Source organism: Microcaecilia unicolor, chromosome 11 (genome assembly GCF_901765095.1).
Source record: "Microcaecilia unicolor chromosome 11, aMicUni1.1, whole genome shotgun sequence".
NCBI classification, from domain to species: Eukaryota; Metazoa; Chordata; class Amphibia; order Gymnophiona; family Siphonopidae; genus Microcaecilia; species Microcaecilia unicolor.
Window position 1 is genome coordinate 117,509,756 of NC_044041.1, and position 22,652 is coordinate 117,532,407.

At 42.8% G+C, this 22,652-nt stretch overlaps 1 protein-coding gene across 1 annotated transcript in view; it reads left to right on the top strand.

Annotated features, from left to right (window-relative positions):
* SF3B2 (splicing factor 3b subunit 2) overlaps window positions 1-22,652 on the top strand; it is a 102,818-nt gene that overhangs the window by 36,835 nt on the left and 43,331 nt on the right. The window contains exons 5-6 of the mRNA XM_030217837.1: window positions 2,889-2,988; window positions 11,581-11,681. Of these exons, the coding sequence (XP_030073697.1) occupies window positions 2,889-2,988; window positions 11,581-11,681 (201 nt within the window). The remainder of the gene's footprint in view (window positions 1-2,888; window positions 2,989-11,580; window positions 11,682-22,652) is intronic.

Genomic DNA, 22,652 nt, shown 5'->3' on the forward strand with positions numbered 1-22,652 from the left:
AACCCTATAGTCTCTGTCAGGAGGTTTTCGGAGATTCAAATCTTGTCGTGCAGAGATCCCTTTTTTCGTTTCACAGAGGCTAAAGTAACTATTCACACTGTTCCCGCCTTTCTTCTAAAAGTAGTGAGGCAGTTTTATTTTAATCGGGGAGCTGGGGAGGAGCTGGCAGTTATGCGGATGCCAGCAGTATTGAGTGCTACAGTTACAGTTCAATTAGCCCGTTGTTTCCCATAAATATAGTTCACGGTGGATTACAGCAAGATTCTAGAGCACAATAGGCTAGGAAGTTACACAGTATAGATGCAAAACCTTGAAGCAGTATAGCATAATAATAATGAAGAAAAACAAAGCAGATATAATTCAAATTATTTCTTTTCTGGTGTCTGCGTAGCTAAACAAGCATATAGGACCACACAAAAGCAGTCCTAACTATTCCCGCTTAGCTATTTGGGTGCCAGCACTGAATATCAGTTGGCACCCACATAACTTATAGGTATGGTCTGAGGGGTTCTTTGGTCTTCTCCTGACCCCGCCCCGTTTATTGACCTGGACCCACATAAGATCTTTTAGGCAGCGTATGCCCTCATGGCCCCAGATATTCAGTGTGTTAACTGCCATCAGCTGAATATTGATCAGTCTGTTTTTTTTGCACACACTTTAACTTTTGGAATTTTTTGGTGAAATTTTGAAACTTTTTCTTTAGTTGCTGTTAGCAGTTGAATTCAAGTTGGATATTTTGTTTAAAAAAAAAAGCGGAAAAGGAAAGTTAAGGTGAAGTAGATAAGGAAGGATATTTCATGAAGTTATTGCAACTCTGTGTTCCACTGCTGTGCTATTGAAATACCAGTGTGAACTGCACAGTGCTGTGGGGAACAGCACAATTCTGTTCTCTGTCTCCCTTCTGGTCGATGAGCATAATCTGCAAGTCCTGAAATGATCTTTTGGGACTAATTGAAGGAAAATTAGCAGGTAAGACCTAATTTCTCCTTAATATTCTCAAAGAACCTTTAACTGTAAAATAGGCAGCTATATTTATTTAATCGACTTACAACCTGCCCAATCACCATAGTTCTAGGTAGTTCATAGTTTATTAACATTTTATATACTGCCGTTTTGTCATAAAAAAGGTGGTTTACAATAAAAAAGTAACACAGCCAAGAGCTTTAAAATGAAAGGAACACCGTAAATCAATAGGACAGAAAAGAGGAAAAAGAAAGAAGAGTAGAAAAAGTAGAGAAGAAAGTAAGAAACAGAAGATTGCTGCATGCTGGAACCTGACTCAGATGGAGACTCCATAGGCCTTGGTGAATAGATGGGTCTTCAAAACATTCTTAAACTTGGGGAAAGAGAATTCAAGTTGGAGCCCTGGAGGTAGAGAGTTCCAAAGAAAGGACCTAAAAAGAAGGTGGCCCTATTCCTAGTTAATTCTGAATGGGATTGAGAAACAGAGGGGAGGATTAAGTGATGTCCTGTAGAAGAGCGAAGAAAGTGTGGGGGTGGAGAAAGGGATGAACAGGGAGGCTAGATAAGGAGGAGAGCCACAATACAAAGCCATGTGAATTGTATACATTTGATGACCTTAAGCCAATGGTGGTGAATGAACAGCAAGGTTGCACTATCAAACTTTCAGTGGTAAAGAATATGAACAGCTGTATTCTGAACAGTCTGAAGACATTTTATCACGTAGGAAGGGAGCCCTCCATATACTAAAAGGCCTAGCCCAATGACCCCACGTAAACCTCTTCAACCAGGAACATAACATGACTAATGATCGCACTGGACATCACGCAATCTTCATCCCTTCCGATCCTCCACATATATCTCATTTGATATCTATACAACCTATATTTGTTATCAACCGACTGAGCAAACGCCTTTGATGGTATTATGTAAGCCACATTGAGCCTGCAAATAGTTGGAGAAATGTGGGGTACAAATGCAATAAATAAAATAAATAACATTGCAAATAGCTAGAAATTGGCACATAGCCCAAAAACAGCGTTGTCATCTTGCTGATCTGAGAACTAAAGGAGAGATCACTGTCAAAAATAACACCTAGATACTTAGAATCAACGAGAGGGATGGGGAGTCCCTGACAGAGATGGGGAGAGTCGGCCTGTAATCCAACAAGTGGTAGATCTTTATGGATTTACTACCAGTGTAAAGAGCAAACAAGAAGCTGTGTTATCATGTCATGCTTGAAGGACAGAGAAATCAGGAGAAAGACGGTGTAAAGAAGCAACAAGAAGAATGTCATCTACATAATAATATGCTGAGATGCCATGAGACTGTACCAAAGTAGTTAAAGGACTAAGAAAGATACTGAAGAGGAGAAAGCTCGAACTGTGGGGACCCCCACAATGCACAGGAAATGGAGGGGAGTGAGGTGGTGAGAACAGTGAGCGATAGGTCGTGTAAAAAAAGAAAACCACTGTCCAAAGTCAGATAGATGGGCGAGAAGGAGAGATTGGTCTACAAAATCAAATGCAGATGAGAGGTCTAGTTATACAACCAGAGTGAGGTTACTGGAATCTAGGATAGAATGAAGTTCACTAAGGAAGCCTTTGATTAAAATTTTGGTGCTGTGCTCAGGCCTAAAACCTGATTGATTGTAAGTAAAAGAAATTAGCTTGTTCCATGTGCTGGGATAATTGTGAGAAAACAATGCACTCAAGAACTTTGGAGATGAACGGAAGATTGGAAACCAGATGGTAGTTTGAATGAAGAGAGTTGTCTAAATTTGGTATAATGAGGTAAAACCGTGTATAATGACATATAAAATGCAGTGATGAAATATCGCTTACAGAAACCTAAAATAAATCACAGGTTACCTTTTATTTGCAGAAAGTGGCTTGCTCCTCTGATCCCCTTTGTCTTCACCTTTTCAGGCAACAGTGTTGCAAGAGCGTAAGCAGGACATGGTTAGCATGGCTGTTCCTGTGACTCGGCCCCAGGATGGCATCCCACGACCACAGATCCCACCAGCAGGTAAGTTGCAGAAAGCCTTTTTCTAGCTGCTGTGGCCTGTGCTGCAGGACTGCTCATCCTGGTTGGAATTTGGCTCTTACCCTCTGGTGAGGCTGCCTTTACAACGCATATGCTTGGGTAAGTGTTTTGGGATCTATTTTAAGTGGAAAGTGCTAAGTAAGTAAATGATTGGAATGTTTTATTCTATATGATAATTAAACTGACATATTGATCTTGAACGTGTAGAACACATCACTTAGGGGCTGACTTAGTAGATTATGCTGAGGGACCTGGGTTTGATTTCTAGATCAGATCTTCCACCACTTGGGCCAGTAAGGAATGCTGTGAGGACAGAGTTCCCAGCCCATGGGGATGGAGAGTTGTCCTTGCACACCAAGAATGTAGGACATACTATGCTGGGCCCCACCCTCTCGTGCTCTTTTCTTCTCTACCAGACCAGTCCAGACCAATAGGTTAAGTCCATCCACCATCAGAAGGAGACAGAGAAAAAATAGTTCCGAGTAATTCGCCCCCTTAAGGGTATCGTGTAGCCTGCAATGTTCAGTATTTTCTCTGTCTCCTAGTGGATGGTGGATGAATCGTGCAGCTCTTCCTTGGTGCTTGTTAATTGGCTCCTGTGCCGGTTTGTCTGGGTGCGCTGGTTGATTTGTGCTCATTTTACTGCCTGCACATGTCTGAACCAGAATGATAACCAGTGGGGCTGGGACCCACATTCCTCAGCTGGAGTGACGCTCAATGGTCCAGACCTCTCCTCCACCCTCCAGTTCCACTCTTTTACTTGAGTGGCATCATATGTAGTGCAATGTGGCTTCGGTGTGGCATTATCCTCGGCAAGTATTCAATGTTTATTTTCAAGCAAAGGTAAGTGGTACTTCATTATTTCTTGTCTTCAGCCTTTCCTTCGGGATTCTGGGGAGTTTGACTGTGGGCTCCAACCGTTACTGGTCGAAGGACAGCCATTGCCTGCCAAGCCTCATGAAATTGAGTTTTTCTCCCTGTTTGTGATGGTTCTGGTGCCTATTTGGGGAGGTGTGTGAGTTGAGTGCCTGCATGCCATGCCCTAGACTCTCTGTCCTAGTCTCGGCAGGTGTGTTTTATACACTAGGTTTCTCTTTCGCTAAGGGTGTTCTATCGTTGCTTATGTAAGAAATAACTCTGCACAATGTAATCCATAACCAATCTGTAAACAAATTGTATTTCCAACATTTAACTCATATTGTAAGCCACACTGAACCCGCAAAAAGGTGGGAAAATGTGGGATACAAATGCAATAAATAAATAAATGTTTCTGCCATTTCTCTCCATGTTTCCTTTTGCGCGCCTCTGTTCTCTCTTTGGAGGTGCTATGGTTTAAAACGTTATAAAAAGGGCGGGAAATCTCCTTCCTGGAGTGACTTTTCGTTTCTCAGTCTATGCTCTCCCACTTCTTTTTACCTGACCTGATATTTGGTGGTGTTTGTTCTGTTTCTCTCAGTAACAGTCTCCCTTCCTGCACCCTGTTCTGCCTTATTCCAGGGACTCGCATCAGGCTCATTGTCTTTTAGATTAGTCAGCCTGAATTTAATGGCCTCATTTGTCAAGTGCTTTTGCTGCTCATGTTTCTTGAACAGGCTGTTAAAACAAACAAACAAACAAAAAAAGCCCTGGGATACCGCTGTGTTCCCATTTCCCTGGTTTATTTCAGTTTCTCTGGGAATGTTACTTGTTTAGCCTCTATTATAAGCTGACATGGTCTTTTGGCTTTCTCCCTGGCAGCATTTTTCTGTTTCTTGCTGTGTTTGTCCCTCGCTCCTGTTCACAGGACAGCAGGTGATTCAGCCTCTTGTTATTCTTGGGCAGGCTGTTTTCTTTTGTGTCTGGCACGTTCCTTGGGTCAGGTCAGCTATATTGAGCGATATACAGCTTTTGATTTTCCCTAGCTAATTACCTTTGCTATTCTGGGGAGTGGATATGGCAGTTATTTTACACTGAAAACATGCAGTGATGTTCTCTGCTTCTCAGTGTGGCAGGATCTTATTATTTGTATCCAGGCACAGTTTTGCTTCCCCAGCAGTTAAAAAAAAAAAAAAAAAAGGTGAGGAGAAAGCTAGCCTTTTTGGTTGCACTGGGCCATCAGCCATTGTGTTTTGCAGTGTTCACTTCCTTATGCTCTGCTGGGGAAGCAGCATTTCGTTTTCTTTTGTACTGTGCAGTGACACTAACTTTGGTCCTGGTGGTCACCACCATACTTCCACAGCAACAGCTCATATGGCTAATGCCATTGTCTAATTGTTCCACATAGTCTCAACATTCCTCGCGGCTGCGTTGTGGCAGCATCATTCTTTGTTGCATAGTGGTGGAATCTTTCTTGGTGGTAGTCCCCCTGTTCTATGTAGTGGCAGTAGCCTCCTTCGCTACATGATGGCAACATCATTCGGGGCTGTGGGCCACCACCAACCTCCTGTGCTGCATAGTCATGACTGGCTTAGGATGGGTAATGCTAGTGGATTCTGTACTTGTCTGGTGGTGGTGACTCCTGTCCTGCATCTAGGCAGCTTCCTCCTGGTGCTGTGTGATGGTGGCGGCTGCTTTCCCATGGTACTGTGCTAGCAACATTCCTATGGGCTGTGTAGTTGTGGCAACATCTCTTGGGTCTGTATGGTTGTAGCCTTCAGTACCGCATAATGGTGGCAGCCTCAGGGTAAGGAGTGGTGACAGCAGCTTCCTGTGTTGCCCAGGGGAAGCAGCAGCTCGGGCTGGCTTTTCCATGTAGGTACATATGTAAAATTAGGCACCAACCTGTGTGGTGCAGTAGTAGTGCTTGCCACACCACAGAAGGTTGCTACGGCACATGGTTACTAGCTCCTTCTCGGTTCCACAGTTCTACTAGTGACATAGGATTTACACCCTCCTCATGTAAGATTTGTGGGTTCAAGTCCCTCCACTTCCACTTTCTACAGCTGTTCTATCTAGAGTACTAGCTACAGCACAAACCAGTATGGCTCCAGCACTTGCAGGTGCTGGTTTTAGGTCCTTCAGTATGCTCTTCCCTGTTTCCTTCTGGAATGGTAGGCTGTGTCTAATCAGTTGGTCTGCTTTATTCTCCTGCTTAGAGCCTTTGACAGAGTATAGGTTAATAGCCTATGTGGGCTAGGCAACCATTGCTTTCAGGGTCCACTGTTCCAGGGTGGCTGTAGTTTTGCTTCCCTACACATTCTCTTTTTGGCTCACGGTGTTCTTGGCCATCAAGGTTTCCTGTATTTTGGGGTATTCTTTAGTACTTCTTTAGTAGAAATTTGCTTCTCTTCAACAGGCTTGCCTGGCACTCAGTACTTGCTTTATCAAGGGTCTTTTCTCTGATAATCCTGTTTTATTTGGAGGATTTCTTTGCTACATCCAGTTGGTCTGGACTGGTCTGGTAGAGATGAAAAGGAAGGAGAAAGTATGTATTACCTGATAGATTTCTTTTCATTAGTCCTACCAGACCAGTCCAGAAGCCCCCCCCCCCCCCCCCCTCCTCTGGTTTTTCCTTTGATTTATATTGCACACCGAGGTCTTTCCTTGGATTTACCATATTGGGTTTTCTTAGGTCGCACGTCTCCTATCTCGGTGGACTATCTGTAGGTCAGTTGAGTACAAGCCACACTACAGGTTGTGGCTCAAGCCACATTTCCTGACTGTGATATATTTGTATGAGCTGCACTACAGGTTATGGCGCAAGCCATGTCTCCTGACTCTTTGAAATATCTGTATGACCACACTACAGGTTATTGCTCCAGCCACATCTCCTGACTCGGTGAAGTATCTCAATGTCAGTGGAGTACGAGCTGCACTACAGGCTGTAGCTCAAGCCCCATTTCCTGACTCGGTGAAATATCTGTATGTCAGTTGAGTACAAGCCCCGTCTCCTGACTCGGTGAAATATCTGTATGTCAGTTGGGTAAGAGCCCCACTAGAGGTTGTAGCTTAAGCCCCGTCTCCTGACTCGGTGAAATACCTGAATATTGTTTGGGTAAGAGCCCTACTACAGGTTATAGCTCAAGCCACATCTCCTGACTCATTGAATTATTTGTATGTCAGTTGAGTACAAGCAGCCTTCATATTACAGTTCTGCATGGATATCCTGTATCTGTCAGTTGGGTAAGAAGAGCCACACTACATGTTGCAGCTCAGGACCAGTGGGCTCACTGACTTTGCCATTTGCAATATTCTTCGCTATAGATGTCATGAACACCATTGCTTGGTTATTTGAAATTCTGAACGTGCCAGGCTCCATGATATTCTTAAGGAGGAGAATTACTTGGAACTATTTTTTCTCTTTCTTCCGCTGGTGGATGGACATAACCCGTTGTTCTGGTCTGGACTGTCTGGTAGGACTAAAGGAAAGAAAATTATCAGGTAAGACATAATTTCTCCTTCCCATTACATTTCAGGATGGAGTCCCACTTCCTTAAATTAAAAAAAGTCTGTTTAAAACCTGGCTATCCCATCTTACACTTCAGTAATTCCTTCTTCCACTTTAGCAGCAACCCCACCTCCTTACCCTTCCCAGGCCACTCTGTCCTTCATCCCTCTATCCTCTCCCACCTATTTCACCTCTTCCCCCTTTTTCACTTCCATAAAGTTTGTAACCTCCAGTTGGGTCATTCCATGTCAAGTGTGATTTCAGAGAAGTGCCCTGCTGGACCATCACGGATTTCGATGAAATTTTCTGTGAACATTCATACATGTCCCCAATGAACATTGGTAAAGTTTTACATTCGCCGATGCAGTACTTGCTGAGATATAGTAATTTGTTTGACCCCATACTGCAGCCTTCTATGGTATGACTCCGAGATTTCAGCAACTTTGAGACACTGTGAGGCAGATGCAGCAACCAAACGTAAAAAAATCTAAATCGTTAAAGTCCCTAACGATTTTAAAATAACGAAACATGCACCAAAAAAAAAAGTCACACATGCTGAGATCGGTATTGAAACGTACAATGTATCAAAGAATCACAATACACATCGTTAATCGGCCCCCAAATCATGCGCAGAGCAGCCAAGCGTTATGTTAGCTGCTCTGCGCATGCCACAAACAGTCAAAACACAGTCAAATCACAAGCACATGGCTCCCAAATCCAAAGGACGTCAGAAAACACATAAAAAAAGCCCAGTCTTCCATTCTCTAAACAAACAGATTCATCGCAAGCGGCTTCAAAATCCCGAGGCTTCTCCGTTCACACAGTGGCAGCATTGTTAAAAGCAGTTCTGAGATCCTCGCACCCCAGTCCCACAGAAGCACAAAACAGACAATTTAAACATTTTAGAGGAGGAAATACCTGCTTTGGGTTCTGGAGAGAAGGGGGTCTTCCTAAATTCACTGCCCAAGTCAAACTGCAAGAAGGCACGATCCGGCCTTGCCCCCCGCTGCTCCCCACTTTCCGCCGCTCCCCCCACCCCGAAAAAGCAAACTTCTAGAAGCCCCTGCCCCCCTCCCTTCCTCACTACTTTCTCACCTCAGCTCCGCCTCCCGACATCCTCCGTCTGTGCCCCGCCCCCTTTTGGGGTCGTCGCCGCCATTCCCCTCCTCCATCGGGCCCCCCTTCCTCTTACCGGGCCCGTGCAGCGCCTCTCTGTCCGAAGGCGCTGCACGGGCAAGAAGAAAGCTGAATCAGCTGATGCCTGCCTTCGCGATGGCGCGTCTTTCTCCTGCTACGCCCGCCCCTGTCTGACGTCAGTAACCTACGTAGGTTACTGACGTCAGACAGGGGCGGGCCCAGGAGGAGAAAGACGCTCTATCGAAGCTAGGCGAAGGCAGGCATCAGCTGATTCAGCTTTCTTCTTGCCCGTTGCAGCGCCTTCGGACAGAGGAGAGAGGCGCTGCACGGGCCCGGTAAGAGGAAGGGGGGCCCGATGGAGGAGGGGAATGGCGGCGACGACCCCAAAAGGGGGCGGGGCACAGACGGAGGATGTCGGGAGGCGGAGCTGAGGTGAGAGAGTAGTGAGGAAGGGAGGGGGCAGGGGCTTCTAGAAGTTTGCTTTTTCGGGGTGGGGGGAGCGGCGGAAAGTGGGGAGCAGCGGGGGGCAAGGCCGTCCGTACAGGACGCTCCTGATGAGCGCCCTTGCCCCCTGCCGATCCTTTTTTTATTTTTATTTTTTTATGTGTTTTCTGACGTCCTTTGAGCCAATCACAGCGCTTTTAGCTCTGCTAATGCGCTGGGATTGGCTCAAAGTTTGTTTGTTTTTTCACTTAATGATTTTTCCTGGCACAGAGCTGTCCTAACGAGAGGTCCAGACCTCTCGTTAGTTTTCCTGCCTTTTTCCTGCGTAAAAGCAATCGGAAAAGGTTAGTGCATGTCGTTTCAATGGGGTTTTCACACTAATTGCTCATCTCCATTCCGTTTTCGTTAGCTGCTACTGTCGTCGGAAAATAGGCTTAAGTGCATGGAAAGGATAGGAAATTCTTCCCTGAGGGCTCATTTAACGATGAAAAACGTTTAGTGCATCTACCTCTGTATCTCTGGCAATATTTTGTTGAGAGAAACAAAACTTGGCCATCTTGTACAACTTTTTGTGCTCTGCTAAACAAAATAATAAAAAAAATCTTCATGAGCGGTTTCCATGAAGAAAACTTGGAGCAAACATGGTCCGAAAAATTTGCGGCATGAAAAAATTGTAAAGTTTGGCTTTTTATATCTCTGGAATTAAAGGTGTGATAAACATGAAACTTTGCACACAACAACTTATCAACACAGGGTTTTCAAATATAAAATTTCATTCTCCTAATATTTTCTATTAGTTCACAAATTGAGTGTAAAGTTGATGATTTTTGCAAAAACGCCAAAAATAGGGTATTTCTAGCCCACTTTTACAAAAAAAGACCTTCTGGAAACTCTTTTTAATCATTTTCATTAGAAAGAGCATGTTTCAAACCCCTTAAAAAAGTAGGGTTGGTTTTTCATTGCTGGCATATAAACATATTTATCTATATATTGATTTCCTCCACTGAGAATTTTATGTCTTACCGTCATACACTTCCATATCAGTTATTTTATACTCCAGTATTTTTGTTGTCTGAAATCCTGAATACCAGTTATCTTGAACCCAAATAGGTATTATCTCCTAGTTGTTATACATCATTTAAGAATATCTGTATTGCTTTTTTGGATACTCTAACCATTTCATAATATTTTTGTCTACAACCTGTGACAACTATATACAGTTTCGTACAATACATTGTTTTATGTTTTTTCACACACAAAATTTTTCCCTTGCAATACCATTTTACAGTGTCTAATACTATGTGTTTTTTTAGTATGTTTTTAAGTGTATTTTATTGCTTATGATTTTGCTTTTGCATCTCTGATATGTCTCATAATAATTTTTTATAATTTTCTATACATTTATTATTGATTGCCTTTTGTTTACACAATTATTGATTAATTTTTGCATTATTCATGTTTGTTTTATGATTATTTGGCATTTGCATCATCTATGTTTTAAGCTTCACGAAGATGTTTTTATGAGTTTGTTTCATATGTCCATTATTGAATGTTTTACAAAAATGTTTTTATAAGTTTATTTCAATTGCTTTTCGTTTGCATTATTTATGTTTTATATTTGTTTTTATAGACTCCTGAAGAAGGTGCTACGGCGCCGAAACACGGCTGTGTTGAGTCGAGTTGTTGTAATAAACATTACTTTTTATTTACAATCATACGTCTTCTCCATTGTTTGAAAGGAGCCTATCTTCCCCACCCTTTCCTTTGTTTTTCCCTTAAAATTCTCTAACTCACAAGACACTTCACTGTGGTTCCCCTGCCTATCTTGTTCTCTTTTATTCACTTGACTCTCATCATTTGTTTCTTCCTTCTCCAAAACAGTCGCATTATGAGTCTACACGTCACACAGCTTTTTATTTTCTTGCACCTAAACTTTGGATTGATCTTCTCCCATTATTACATTCTGAATTGTCCTTCTCTTTCTTTAAAGTTCTTCTAAAAGTCACTTTTTCTGTCTTGCATTTGGTTTCGTACCTCCTCTTTGTGGGTTGTTGGCCACTGGTTGCCTATGCAGTTAATTATTTGGTTTGTGTGTTTACTCTTGTATGATTTGTTCTATAGATTATGGAGTTCTTTTCTCTTTCTACTGTATTTTATTTTAACTTGTTATGAACTCCTGCAATCTTTTGTAGTAGTGGCGGTATATCAAAAATTTTAATAAACAAACATACCAGCCCAGTACCTGCTCTGTCCACCACCACTTTCTCTCCCTACAATCACCTTCTCTCCCTCCTGTGCTTCCCTCTTCTGCTCATCCCTCAACCTCCCAACTGAATCTTAGGTGGAAATCAGGGCCTGGCATTTCATGGCTTCAGAAGGGACCTTGGTGCTTCATCAGCAGGGAGGGATCATCACATCAATGACTGGTTTAAAATAAAGGGGGACAAGATAAAATAGGGGAGAAATTCCAAGGTAGTGGAAAGTGAAGGCTTATGGTATAAGATCCCTGTTTGGTTCTGACTGAGGAGGTCCAGAGTATCAAGAAGAGCCTGCTGATGAGTGAAAAAAAGCATTTGTCTTTCTTTAACAATGTTTGCATCTTTTTTAAAAATGTTTCTCTATTGTAGGGAGTGCCCCTGTGGGTCCTTTGCCTTCAGGAGCCTCTGCTGGGGCCTCTGGCCCCAGACCCCGTGGACCCCCTCCACCGCCAGGGGAAGAAAGCAGAGAGGTGAGGACAATTTGTTCCGAGTTTAAGCAATTTTAAACTAAAAACTAAGCAATTTAGATTCAAGCCTTGTCTACATCGGAAAGAAAATTTCCAGTTGCATCTCTTGGCAGTTATTAAATTGTCAGTTTGCAGAATTGTTCAATTTTCCATCCATATTGGAGATCTGCTATCTGATTTGAGGACAAACATTTTTTTTTTGTGGCAACCAACATGTGGAACGAACTACCTTGTGATCTTTGAAAGCTAATTTCTTTTTCTGTTGCCTTTTCGTAAATGATTTACATCAACAAGATAGATTTGTAAAAATGTTATATTTGCTGATTTTAAATAAGAGCATGAGGATAGACAGATTTGAAATGTTGTTTGTAATTTGATGTATATTCTTTTTGTTTTATCTTGATATCATATAACTTATTTACTGTATTAAGTACTTATGTATTCTTTGAAGATAAGCAGGACATTGTTTCTCACATATGAGTGACGCAGTCTGGCAGCGTCCCACTGTGCATGTGTCAGGTGCCTTCCTGCCCGACACGCAAGTTGAGCCCAGCAGTCTTTTGTTTTTTGCAGAGCAGAAAGGTGTCTGTGATCTCTCCTCAGCACATCAGGTGTTTTATTTTTGTGGTGCCTTCCCTTGCTGGTTTTTGCACTCCTTCCTCATGTCTTTATTTTCTCTACTCCGGTGTGTGCCCGAGCGTGTGTTGTGTGATTCTGATGCTTTTTTATTTTTTCGACCCCTAAGTCCTTCTTAGGACCAAGTTGAACTGAGTTGCATCGACAATTTTTGGGCATTTGATGTGGGCCATTTTTCACTACATGTCACAAAAGACACAACTAATTACAGCGTTGTGCTTAGTGCATCAAAATTATTTTGGGTACTGACCTCCGTATCTGATGTATCCATGGCTTGGGAGCCAAACCACAAGGGTCTTTATTGTGTCTCAGATCAGTCTTTCAACGTCTGCATCAGTGACATCAGGTCTGATACCTATTGAGCCTGTTCCAGCCACAGGAACTTCAGGCATTGACATCTACCGCTAAACTGTTGCCCCAAGACCAGCTGGTTTTGGGCTTGACACCATAGAGGCGTACGCATTCCATACACATTTCTGAGGACTGTTACCACGATTGAGAAAGAAGCATCGACATCGCTAATCCTCGATGCACAGTGCTGGGAGTTCCAGAGCATCAGCATCGCTAATCTCCAGAAGCCATCGGAACTGAGTAGATGGTTAATCATCTTTGGTGGTGGTGCTAAGCTGCCCAATGCCATCTGGCTGTGATCCGGCCCCTTTGGCACCAGCAAATTTGCAGGCTTTCTCTGCGCTGAATCCCCAGTCTTTATTCATGCCTGCCCTTCATGAGGAGATCCGGGTCATGCTCAAAGATGAGCTGGAGGGCTTCTGCAGATACAGAGTGCTTTGGCATTGAGGGCACTTGCACCAGTCACAGTACAGCCCCAACTGCTCGATGGGGCTCATTCTGGAAAAAGAGTCCCAGACACCACAGAGTGCTTGGGCATTGAGGGTGCTTACACCAGCCAGAGCACAGTCTCAGGTGCCTGAGGTGACTCTGTCAAGGGAGAAGTCCTCGATGCTGGTCCCACCTTGATCGTCAGGTGCAGCCCTCGACATTGGGGAGAAATTTCTCTGGGGCCCAAAGGTAGATGTACCTTGGCATTCTTCGATGCATGGCCTTCAGCTTGGCATGAAACTGCAAACTCGTACTTCCCATAAGGGGTACTTCACACAGTCTGATACAGGCCTTTCCTGGGAGTCTAAGAGGGATTCACAGTACTCCTTAGTGGAGGAGTCCTATGATAATACATGTGGTCTCTCTCCACCACAAGAAAGACATAAATTTCCTCCTGAAGGCATATCTTTCATGGGCTTTGCACAGGAACTAGCGGAGGTTATTCCATTCAGTTTGAAGACTAAGGGTCAGCCGAGGGCTGCATTGCTCACTGTTAAGGACTCTGGATCTCTACCTAGGCACCTCTGTCTGTCTAAGTGGCACCTCATAAAATAGACACTTTGTACAAAAGCCAAAAGGGTCCAGTTACTTCACCACTCCTTGGTGGTTGAGTCTGCCCTCAACAGAGTGTGGAGATCGATGTTTCTTACCTCTCTTCTTCTGTGCAAGGTGCCCCAAACCCTAACCACCTCTGGGAGGCAGCTTTATTAGGCCTCGATGCTGGTCAACCGCATTCGGACCCGTCTGCTCTACACTACCATCTGTTGAGGAGCACACTGCGCTCATGTTCACAGACAGTCTCCCCGTGGTTAAGGCTGCTGCTTTTGCAAGCTGAACCAGAAGCAGGTTTATACATGATGTCTGACCAGAAGCACCTTTGATGTTTTGACATTATGTCCAGACTGTCCACCCTGGTGATGAAATGAGCACATTTTCCTGGCTGCATGTCTCGGGTCTTGCCATTCCCTGCTGAGGAAATAACTTCTTTGTGGGAGTAGATGAGAGGTCTGTGACCACATTAAGAATCACTAGAAAGTCTGTCACCCGGCCATCTCCAGTTGCGTCCTTCTTTTCTAGGGGTGGGATCTTTGGGCGAGCCTAGAAACAGTTTATATGATGGGTGTACAATTACCCCTTCTTCCCATAGGCCTCAGCAGGCTTGGTTCCAATTCTCTCTTCTGTGTCAACAGCATCCCCAGGAGGCCTAGTCTGCTCCCCAGTCGTTTTCAGGGAGCAAATTTTTGACTGCCTCCTGAAGATCATAGCCATCTTTGAAGTAGCGCACTCAGATCTGCCAGACAGGGGGGAAGCTGAATTTTTTCCAAGGAATGTTGACCTTTGAAACCTTCGACCGGTGAGTTCTTCAGATAGACCAGCTCTGTTACGCTTTGAATTAGCAAAGAAGACCACTGGCTTGCCCACAAAGGCCTTCATAGCTCAGCTGTTTACACAAAGAAGTATTAGCAGAGTAGCTGTATGCTCTTTGCCACCTGAAAGCATTTTACCAGGGCAAGAAGGGACAGAATTTTATTCCAGCTTCTCGATTATGTCAAGAAATTGATGGGGGGGGGGGGAATTTCCTCCCATCTTGAGCCTCGGAGCCTTTTATTTATTTGGATTTTGCTCTCACCTTTTCAGTAGTAGCTCAAGGTGAGTTACATTCAGATACATTGGATATTTCTCTGTCCCAGGAGGGCTCACAATCTAAGTTTGTACCTGAGGCAATGGAGGGTTAAGTGACTGAATAAACATCTAGCCAAAGGGAACTCCACAGTGATTTTCCTGGCCACCTTTCTTCTCATGATTCAGTTGACTGATTTATGCTCTCTGGCTTCTGAGAACACATACATTCACATTCAGATTCTTCCGAGCCACAGGAACTATCTCAGATGTCAGATGGGACGTCACTGTCAATACTGCATTTGACCGTTTAGCCTCATGTCAACTCCCAGGGTAGTCTAGTGTCTAGTAGTAGTTGCAACATTGTTCCACAGACTGGTAGTCCTTATGTTGCCCTGTCTGGCTGAGTGGCATGTCAAGAATACACCGTGGAAAGGTATTTAAGTGTCGTGCACAGAACTATTTCAGTTCCAAAACTCCTGTAGTTTCTCAACATGAGATTCTCTTGATGATTCTTGCAGATATGGGAATTACTGGTAGGATGTACAAATGGTTCCAGAGTTTTTTGACTGGAAGATCATATAGAATTAAAATGAAGACTTGCTTTTCTGAAGGGTGGAAAAATCCATGCTGACTACCTCCGGGTTCTCTGCTTTCCCCAATTCTTTTTGTGTTTTTATATTCTTTGGGATTTGAATTTGAAAATCAAAATGGTTATATTACATATATCTGCACAGATGTATCCATTTTAATACCTATTTGGGAATTTGGATACTGAATTGTCTAGGGTTCAGAAGGGTGTGAATTTAATAGAAAAATGGATGGTGAGTCATAAATTGAAACTTAACACGGATAAAACAAGTTTGTGAGTTTTAGTAACTGTCCTACTTGGGCTGCTTCTCAGATTACAATTAATCAAATAACTTACACATTATCATCTGTGCCCTGAAGAGGACAGGTACAAATCAAGGTAGGGTATGCACAAAAAGTAGCACATATGAGTTTATCTTGTTGGGCAGACTGGATGGACCGTGCAGGTCTTTTTCTGCCGTCATCTACTATGTTACCATTAAAAGAATGGAATTCTGTTTGGACAGTAAGTTTTCTTTTGAAGATCAAATACATTTCTTAGCTAGGAAAACATTTTTGCTTTGCAGAAACTTAAGCAGATTTGTAAATATTTTAGAGAGGATCAGTTTAGAATATTGGTACTGTCCTTAATTTTGAGTCAAATAGACTACTGTAATGTTGCTTATTTAGGTTGCACGAGACACCTTCTAAAACAGATCCAAACTATTAAGAATAATGCCCTTCCCTTGATTTCTGTCAGTAAAGGAAATAGATTATCCCAGTATTATGTCAGGGTCCACTGGCTACCTGTGAAGGCAAGAATTGTATTTAAATTATCTTTTTTTTTAATTTAAAGCCTTGTATAGTCTGCTACCTGCTTACTTCTATGCTCATTTTATGGTAGTGAATGGTAAAAATAATTTTAGAAAGGGAAGTGAACATTATTTTGTCTTTCCATCATCTAAAATGGATAGTGAGTCATAAATTGAAACTTAACACTAATCACTAGGCTACTGGGAGAGTAGCCTAGTGGTTAGTGCAGTGGACTTTGATCCTGGGGAACTGAGTTAAATTCCCACTGCAGCTCCTTGTGACTCTGGGCAAGTCACTTAACGCTCCATTGCCCCTGGTAGAAAAATAAGTACCTGAAGATATGTATACTGCTTTGAATGTAGTTAAAAAACCTCAGAAAGGCGGTATATCAAGTCCCATTTCCCCCTTTCCCCCCTAAAGGTATGAAAAAGATAAGACATTTTGAGCATCTTTTGCATTCCAAGCTGCTAGACTTGGAAAAGATATATTTATAATGTCGGTCTGTTTCATATGGTGAATTTCGTTGATATATTAAAACTTGTCTGTTTAGGAAATATGTTCTAGCTCCTGCATAATTTAAATTTTAGGTTTACTGATGTTTGTAATTATGATTTGTTGTAATTCCTGGAGATGACCAGTCATGCTTTGAACTGTAAGGCCTAGGCTGCTTTATTTTTGTTGTTATTATTACCCCAAGTCCCACTGGTGCATTGCAGCCCTGCTGAAGTGCAAGGTCAGGTCTTCTTGCCTTGAGCTATGACGAATGCCCTCATCACCATCATCACTTAAGTCCACAGCAGCTAACGAGTTGCAGCTTGCCCCATGGCCTCCAAAGTACACATTATGTGCCTACTCTTCAGAGGCACCCAATGGACCCTAGCTTCCCAGTCATACCAAGTTAAGGAGACCCTGGCAGATATTTTCCCAGAGCTGTCTCAGTTGTTGCTCTAGTGCACATTCCATACCACTTTGATCCTGGGATTACCATCCCACATTTCCAAGAATGCATCCTCTCTGGGCCGGAGGTCCATATAGTTGAGCTTCACACCCAGGGTACTTAGTCCGCCCAGGAGACAGAGAATCAGTTCAACATCTTGGAACTCTGGGTGTTTTGAAATGCTCTGATAGTTTTTAGTGATCAGTTCTTCTTGCTTACTCTGACAGACAGCCATGTACCATGTGGGCAAACAGAAAAATGCGTAACACTATGCCTTGGCTCAGAAAGCGGTCGCACTGTGAACTGGAGCCACCAGCCACAAGATGGTACTCCTGGCCACAAACCTTGAGGGAAGAAGAAAGCTTGGCGGACAAACTGAGCAGGGTGATACAACCCTGTGAGCAGTCTCAGTATGGGCATTGCCCATCAGCTCCTCTGAGAGTATATCTTTTCCTTGTTGAAAACTTTTTGGTCACTCGCCTCACCCACAGAGTACCTCAGTTTTGCGCCAAGCTCGGGTCCCTTAACTGGCTTGCTTCAGCTGCCTTTCTTCTACATTAGAGAATGAGACTTCGGTATACGTTTTCTTCGATCCTTCTCATAGGGGAGACCTTGTTCAACCTTGGACAAAGCTAGGGAACCAGGATTCTCCTCGCTGTGTGCTAGCTGAGGCAGACCTGGTATGCTCAGCTTCTGGAGTTTTCCTCCCAAGTACATAAGTAATGCCATACTGGGAAAAGACCAAAGGCCCATCAAGCCCAGCATCCTGTCCCCGACAGCGGCCAATCCAGGTCAAGGGCATCTGGCAGCTTCCCAAACGTACAAACATTCTATACATGTTATTCCCGAAATTGTGGATTTTTCCAAGTCCATTTAGTAGCGGTCTATGGACTTGTCCTTTAGGAAACCGTCCAAACCCTTTTAAAACTCTGCCAAGCTAACCGCCTTCACCACATTCTCCGGCAACGAATTCCAGAGTTTAATTACGCATTGGGTGAAGAAAAATTTTCTCCAATTTGTTTTAAATGTACTACACTAGTTTCATCGCATGCCCCCTAGTCGTAGTATTTTTGGAAAGTGTGAACAGACGCTTCATATCCACCTGTTCCACTCCACTCATTATTTTATATACCTCTATCATGTCTCCCCTCAGCCGTCTCTTCTCCAAGCTGAAAAACCCTAGCCTCCTTAGTCTTTCTTCATAGGGAAGTCGTCCCATCCCCGCTATCATTTTAGTCGCCCTTCGCTGCACCTTTTCCAATTCCACTATATCTTTCTTTGGGATGTGGCAACCAGAATTGGACACAATACTCAAGGTGCGGTCTGACCATGGAACGATACAAAGGCATTATAACATTCTCACACCTGTTTTCTATACCTTTCCTAATAAGTACTGTGGAGATTGGACTGTTCTCCAACCTCATCTTTCAGAACGAGGGGTCTCTTCTACACCCTACCTTCTGCTGTCTGGCCCTTATAGGAAACCAGACAAAAGATAGTAAAATAGTAAACAACATGATGTGATAAGGAAAAACAAGTCTAGCTTGAAGAGTCTATATGCAAATGCTAGGAGCCTAAGACATAAGATGGGAGAATTGGAATATATTGCACTGAATGAAGAAATAGACATAATAAGCATCTCTGAGACCTGGTAGAAGGAGGATAGCCAGTGGGACACTGTCATACTGGGGTGCAAATTATATCGTAGTGATAGGGTGGACCGGATTTGGGGAGGAGTAGCATTGTATGTTAACGAGAGGCTTGAATCAAATAGATTGAAAATTCTGCAGGAAACAAAAGACCTCTTGGAATCATTGTGGATCGAAATTCCATATGTAAAGGGGAAAAGGATGGTGATAGGAGTGTGCTACAGTCCGCCCGACCAGGATGAGCAGACGGACGCAGTCATGTTAAAGGAAGTAGGCAAATAAATTAGGCAACACAATAATAATGGGTGATTTTAATTACCAGAGATTTATGGAATATGTAGAATATTAATCACATCAATTTCCAAAGTATTCTACAGTTATATAGAGTGTCGAAAGGTGATAATGGACTCACACATGAAAAAAGTGGAGAAAAAAGACCTCAGTTTGAACGGCACCTCCTTCTTCCAAAGGACACGCCTTATAATAGGAAAGAGTGCCTCTTTAATCATAAGTCTTTGAAAAAAACCTCCACAATAGATAACTTAATAAGCAGCTGTCCATACACCTAATCTAACACTCATGAATGGAGCCACGGGCATATATCAACAAATATAACAATCAAACAATGTTACTTATCTTGGATGACCAAAATGATAAGAAAATCCTCCACAAAATCATGCGGGTTCTTCAACTACTACTTTGGAAATTGATGTGATTTTTAATTACCCCCATATAGACTGGGTTAATGTAGCATCAGGGCACGCTAGGGAGGTAAACTTCCTTGAGGAAATAAAGGACAGCTTTATGGAGCAGCCGGTACAGGAGCCGACGAGAGAAGGAAAAATTCTAGACTGCCATTTGTGGAGCGTATGATCTGGTACGGGAGGTAGCGGTCCGGGGGCCGCTTGACAATAGTGATCATAACATGATCGCTTTTGAAATTTGCTTTCAAAAATGTAAACATAGGAAGTCAAATATGTTAGCATTTAACTTTAAAAAAGGAAGCTATGATAAAATGAGAAGAACGGTAAAAAAAAAAAAACTTAGAGGAGCAACTGAGAGGGTAAGAAACCTACAACAGGCGTGGATGTTGTTCAAAAACACCATCCCGGAGGCCTAGGCCAAACATATTCCACGTATCAGAAAAGGAGGACGGAAAACCAAACAACAGCCGGCGTGGTTAAAAAGTGAGGTAAAGGAGGCTATTGGAACTAAAAAGGAATCCTTCAGAAAATGGAAGAAGGAACCGAATGAGGAAAATAAGGAGTGGCATAAGGAATGTCAAGTCAGATGCAAAGCGCTGATAAGAAAGGCAAAGAGGGATTTTGAAAGAAAGATAGCATTAGAGGCGAAAACTAATGGTAAAAATTTTTTTTAGATACATTAAAAGCAGGAAACCAGCAAAAGAATCTGTTGGCCTGCTGGATGACCGGGGTGTAAAAGGGGCGATCAAGGAAGACAAAGAAATAGCAGAAAAATTAAATGAGTTCTTTGCTTGGGTCTTTACCGAGGAAGATTTGGGTGGGATACCGGTGCTGAACAGGTATTCGAAGCAGAAGAGTCGGAAAAACTTATTGAAATACTGTAAATCTGGAAGACGTAATGGAGCAGTTCTGCAGACTGAAGAGTAGCAAATCTCCTGGACCAGATGGTATTCACCCTAGGTTACTGATAGAACTCAAAAATGAGCTGGCAGAGCTACTGTTATTGATTTGTAATTTATCCTTAAAATCGAGCGTGATACCGGAAGATTGGAGGGTGGCCAATGTAATGCTGATATTTAAAAAAGGTTCCAGAGGAGACCCGGGAAATTATAGACCGGTGAGTCTGACGTCGGTGGCGGCAAAATGGTAGAGACTATTATCAAGAACAAAATTACAGAGCACATTCAAAAGCATGGACTAATGGGACAAAGTCAACATGGATTTAGTGAAGGGAAGTCTTGCCTCACTAATCTGCTGCATTTCTTTGAAGGGGTAAACAAACATGTGGACAAAGGTGAGCCGGTTGATATTGTGTATCTAGATTTTCAGAAGGCGTTTGATAAGGTCCCTCATGAAAGACTACAGAGGAAATTAAAGGGGCATGGGATCAGAGGTAGTGTCTTACTGTGTATTATCAATAGAAATCAAACAAAATAAAACATGGAAAAGAAAATAAGATGATACCTTTTTTATTGGACATAACTTAATACATATCATTCAGTGTAAAAAATGTAACGAAGGATGCTATATTGGAGAAACAGGCCAGATGCTTAAGACAAGATTCAATTTACATAGACATCACATGTACAATACAGCCAGTAGGGCCCCCACCCCGGTGGGACAGCACTTCACAGAACCAGGACACTGTACCAGTGATTTCACAGTGAGAATACTGAAAGGTAACTTTAAAACCATACAAGAACGTAAGACCTTTGAAGTCAGAATGATTGAATATTTTAACACCCAACAGAAAGGACTTAACAAGGATCTGGGGTTCCTAGCCCATTATAAACCATAAAGCTGTATGTCTCTGTTGATCATCCCACCCCTCACCTATCCACACCCATCCTGTTAGAATATCAATGATATGCTTTGATGTCCCCATGCATACCTCCGACCCACCCCCATCCTCCCACCCTGTCAGACTGTCATAGTAATGCTTGAATGTTTTCACTTATATACACTGTCAGCTAGCATATTTGCTTATTTCCGATCTGACGAAGAAGGGCAACCTTCGAAAGCTAATCAAGAAATGTATTAAGTTATGTCCAATAAAAAAGGTATCATCTTATTTTCTTTTCCATGTTTTATTTTGTTTGATTTCTATTGATAACCTTAAGAGTGGACTAACACGGCTACCACACTCCTCTACTTACTGTGGATTAAAAACTGATTGAAAGATAGGAAACAGAGAGTAGGATTAAAAGGTCTATATTCACAATGGAGAAGGGTAGTTAGCGGGGTCCCCCAGGGATCAGTGCTGGGACCTCTGCTTTTTAACATATTTATAAATGACTTAGAGATGGGGGTAACTAGTGAGGTAATCAAATTTGCCGATGACACAAAGTTATTCAAAGTAGTCAAATCGCCGGAAGATTGTGAAAAACTACAAGAGGACCTTATGAGACTGGGCGTCTAAATGGCAGATGATGTTTAATGTGAACAAGTACAAAGTGATGCATGTGGGAAAGAGGAACCCAAACTATAACTACGTCATGCAAGGTTCAGCGTTGGGAGTCACGTACCGAGAAAGGGATCTAGGTGTCATTATTGATGATACGTTGAAAACTTCTGCTCAGTGTGCTGCTGCGGCTAGGAAAGCAAATAGAATGTTGGGTATCATTAGGAAAGGGATTGAAAACAAAAATAAAGATATTATTCTGCCATTGTATCGCTCCATGGTGCAACTGCGTCTCGAGTATTGTGTTCAATTCTGGTCGCCGCACCTCAAAAAAGACATGGCGGAATTGGAAAAGGTGCAGAGAAGGGCAACAAAGATGATACAGGGGAAGGGACGACTTCCCTATCAGGATAGGCTGAAGGGGCTCTTCAGCTTGGAGAAAAGGCGGCTGAGGGGAGATCTGGTAGAGGTCTATAAGATAATGAGTGGAATGGAACGGGTCGATGTGGAGCGTCTGTTTACGCTTTCTAAAAATACTAGGACAAGGGGGCATGTGATGAAGCTGCAGTGTGATAAATTTAAAACGAATCTGAGGAAATTTTTCTTCACTCAACATGTAGTTAAACTCTGGAATTTGCTGCTGGAAAAGGTGGTTAAGGCGGTTAACTTAGCAGATTTCAAAAAAGGGTTGGACGGCTTCCTGGATTAAAAAGCCATAGAATGTTATTGAATAGACGAGAGAATAAAGCTGTATTTCTAGGATGGGCGGGACAAATTGCTTGTTCTTTTGGCCGCTGTTGGTGA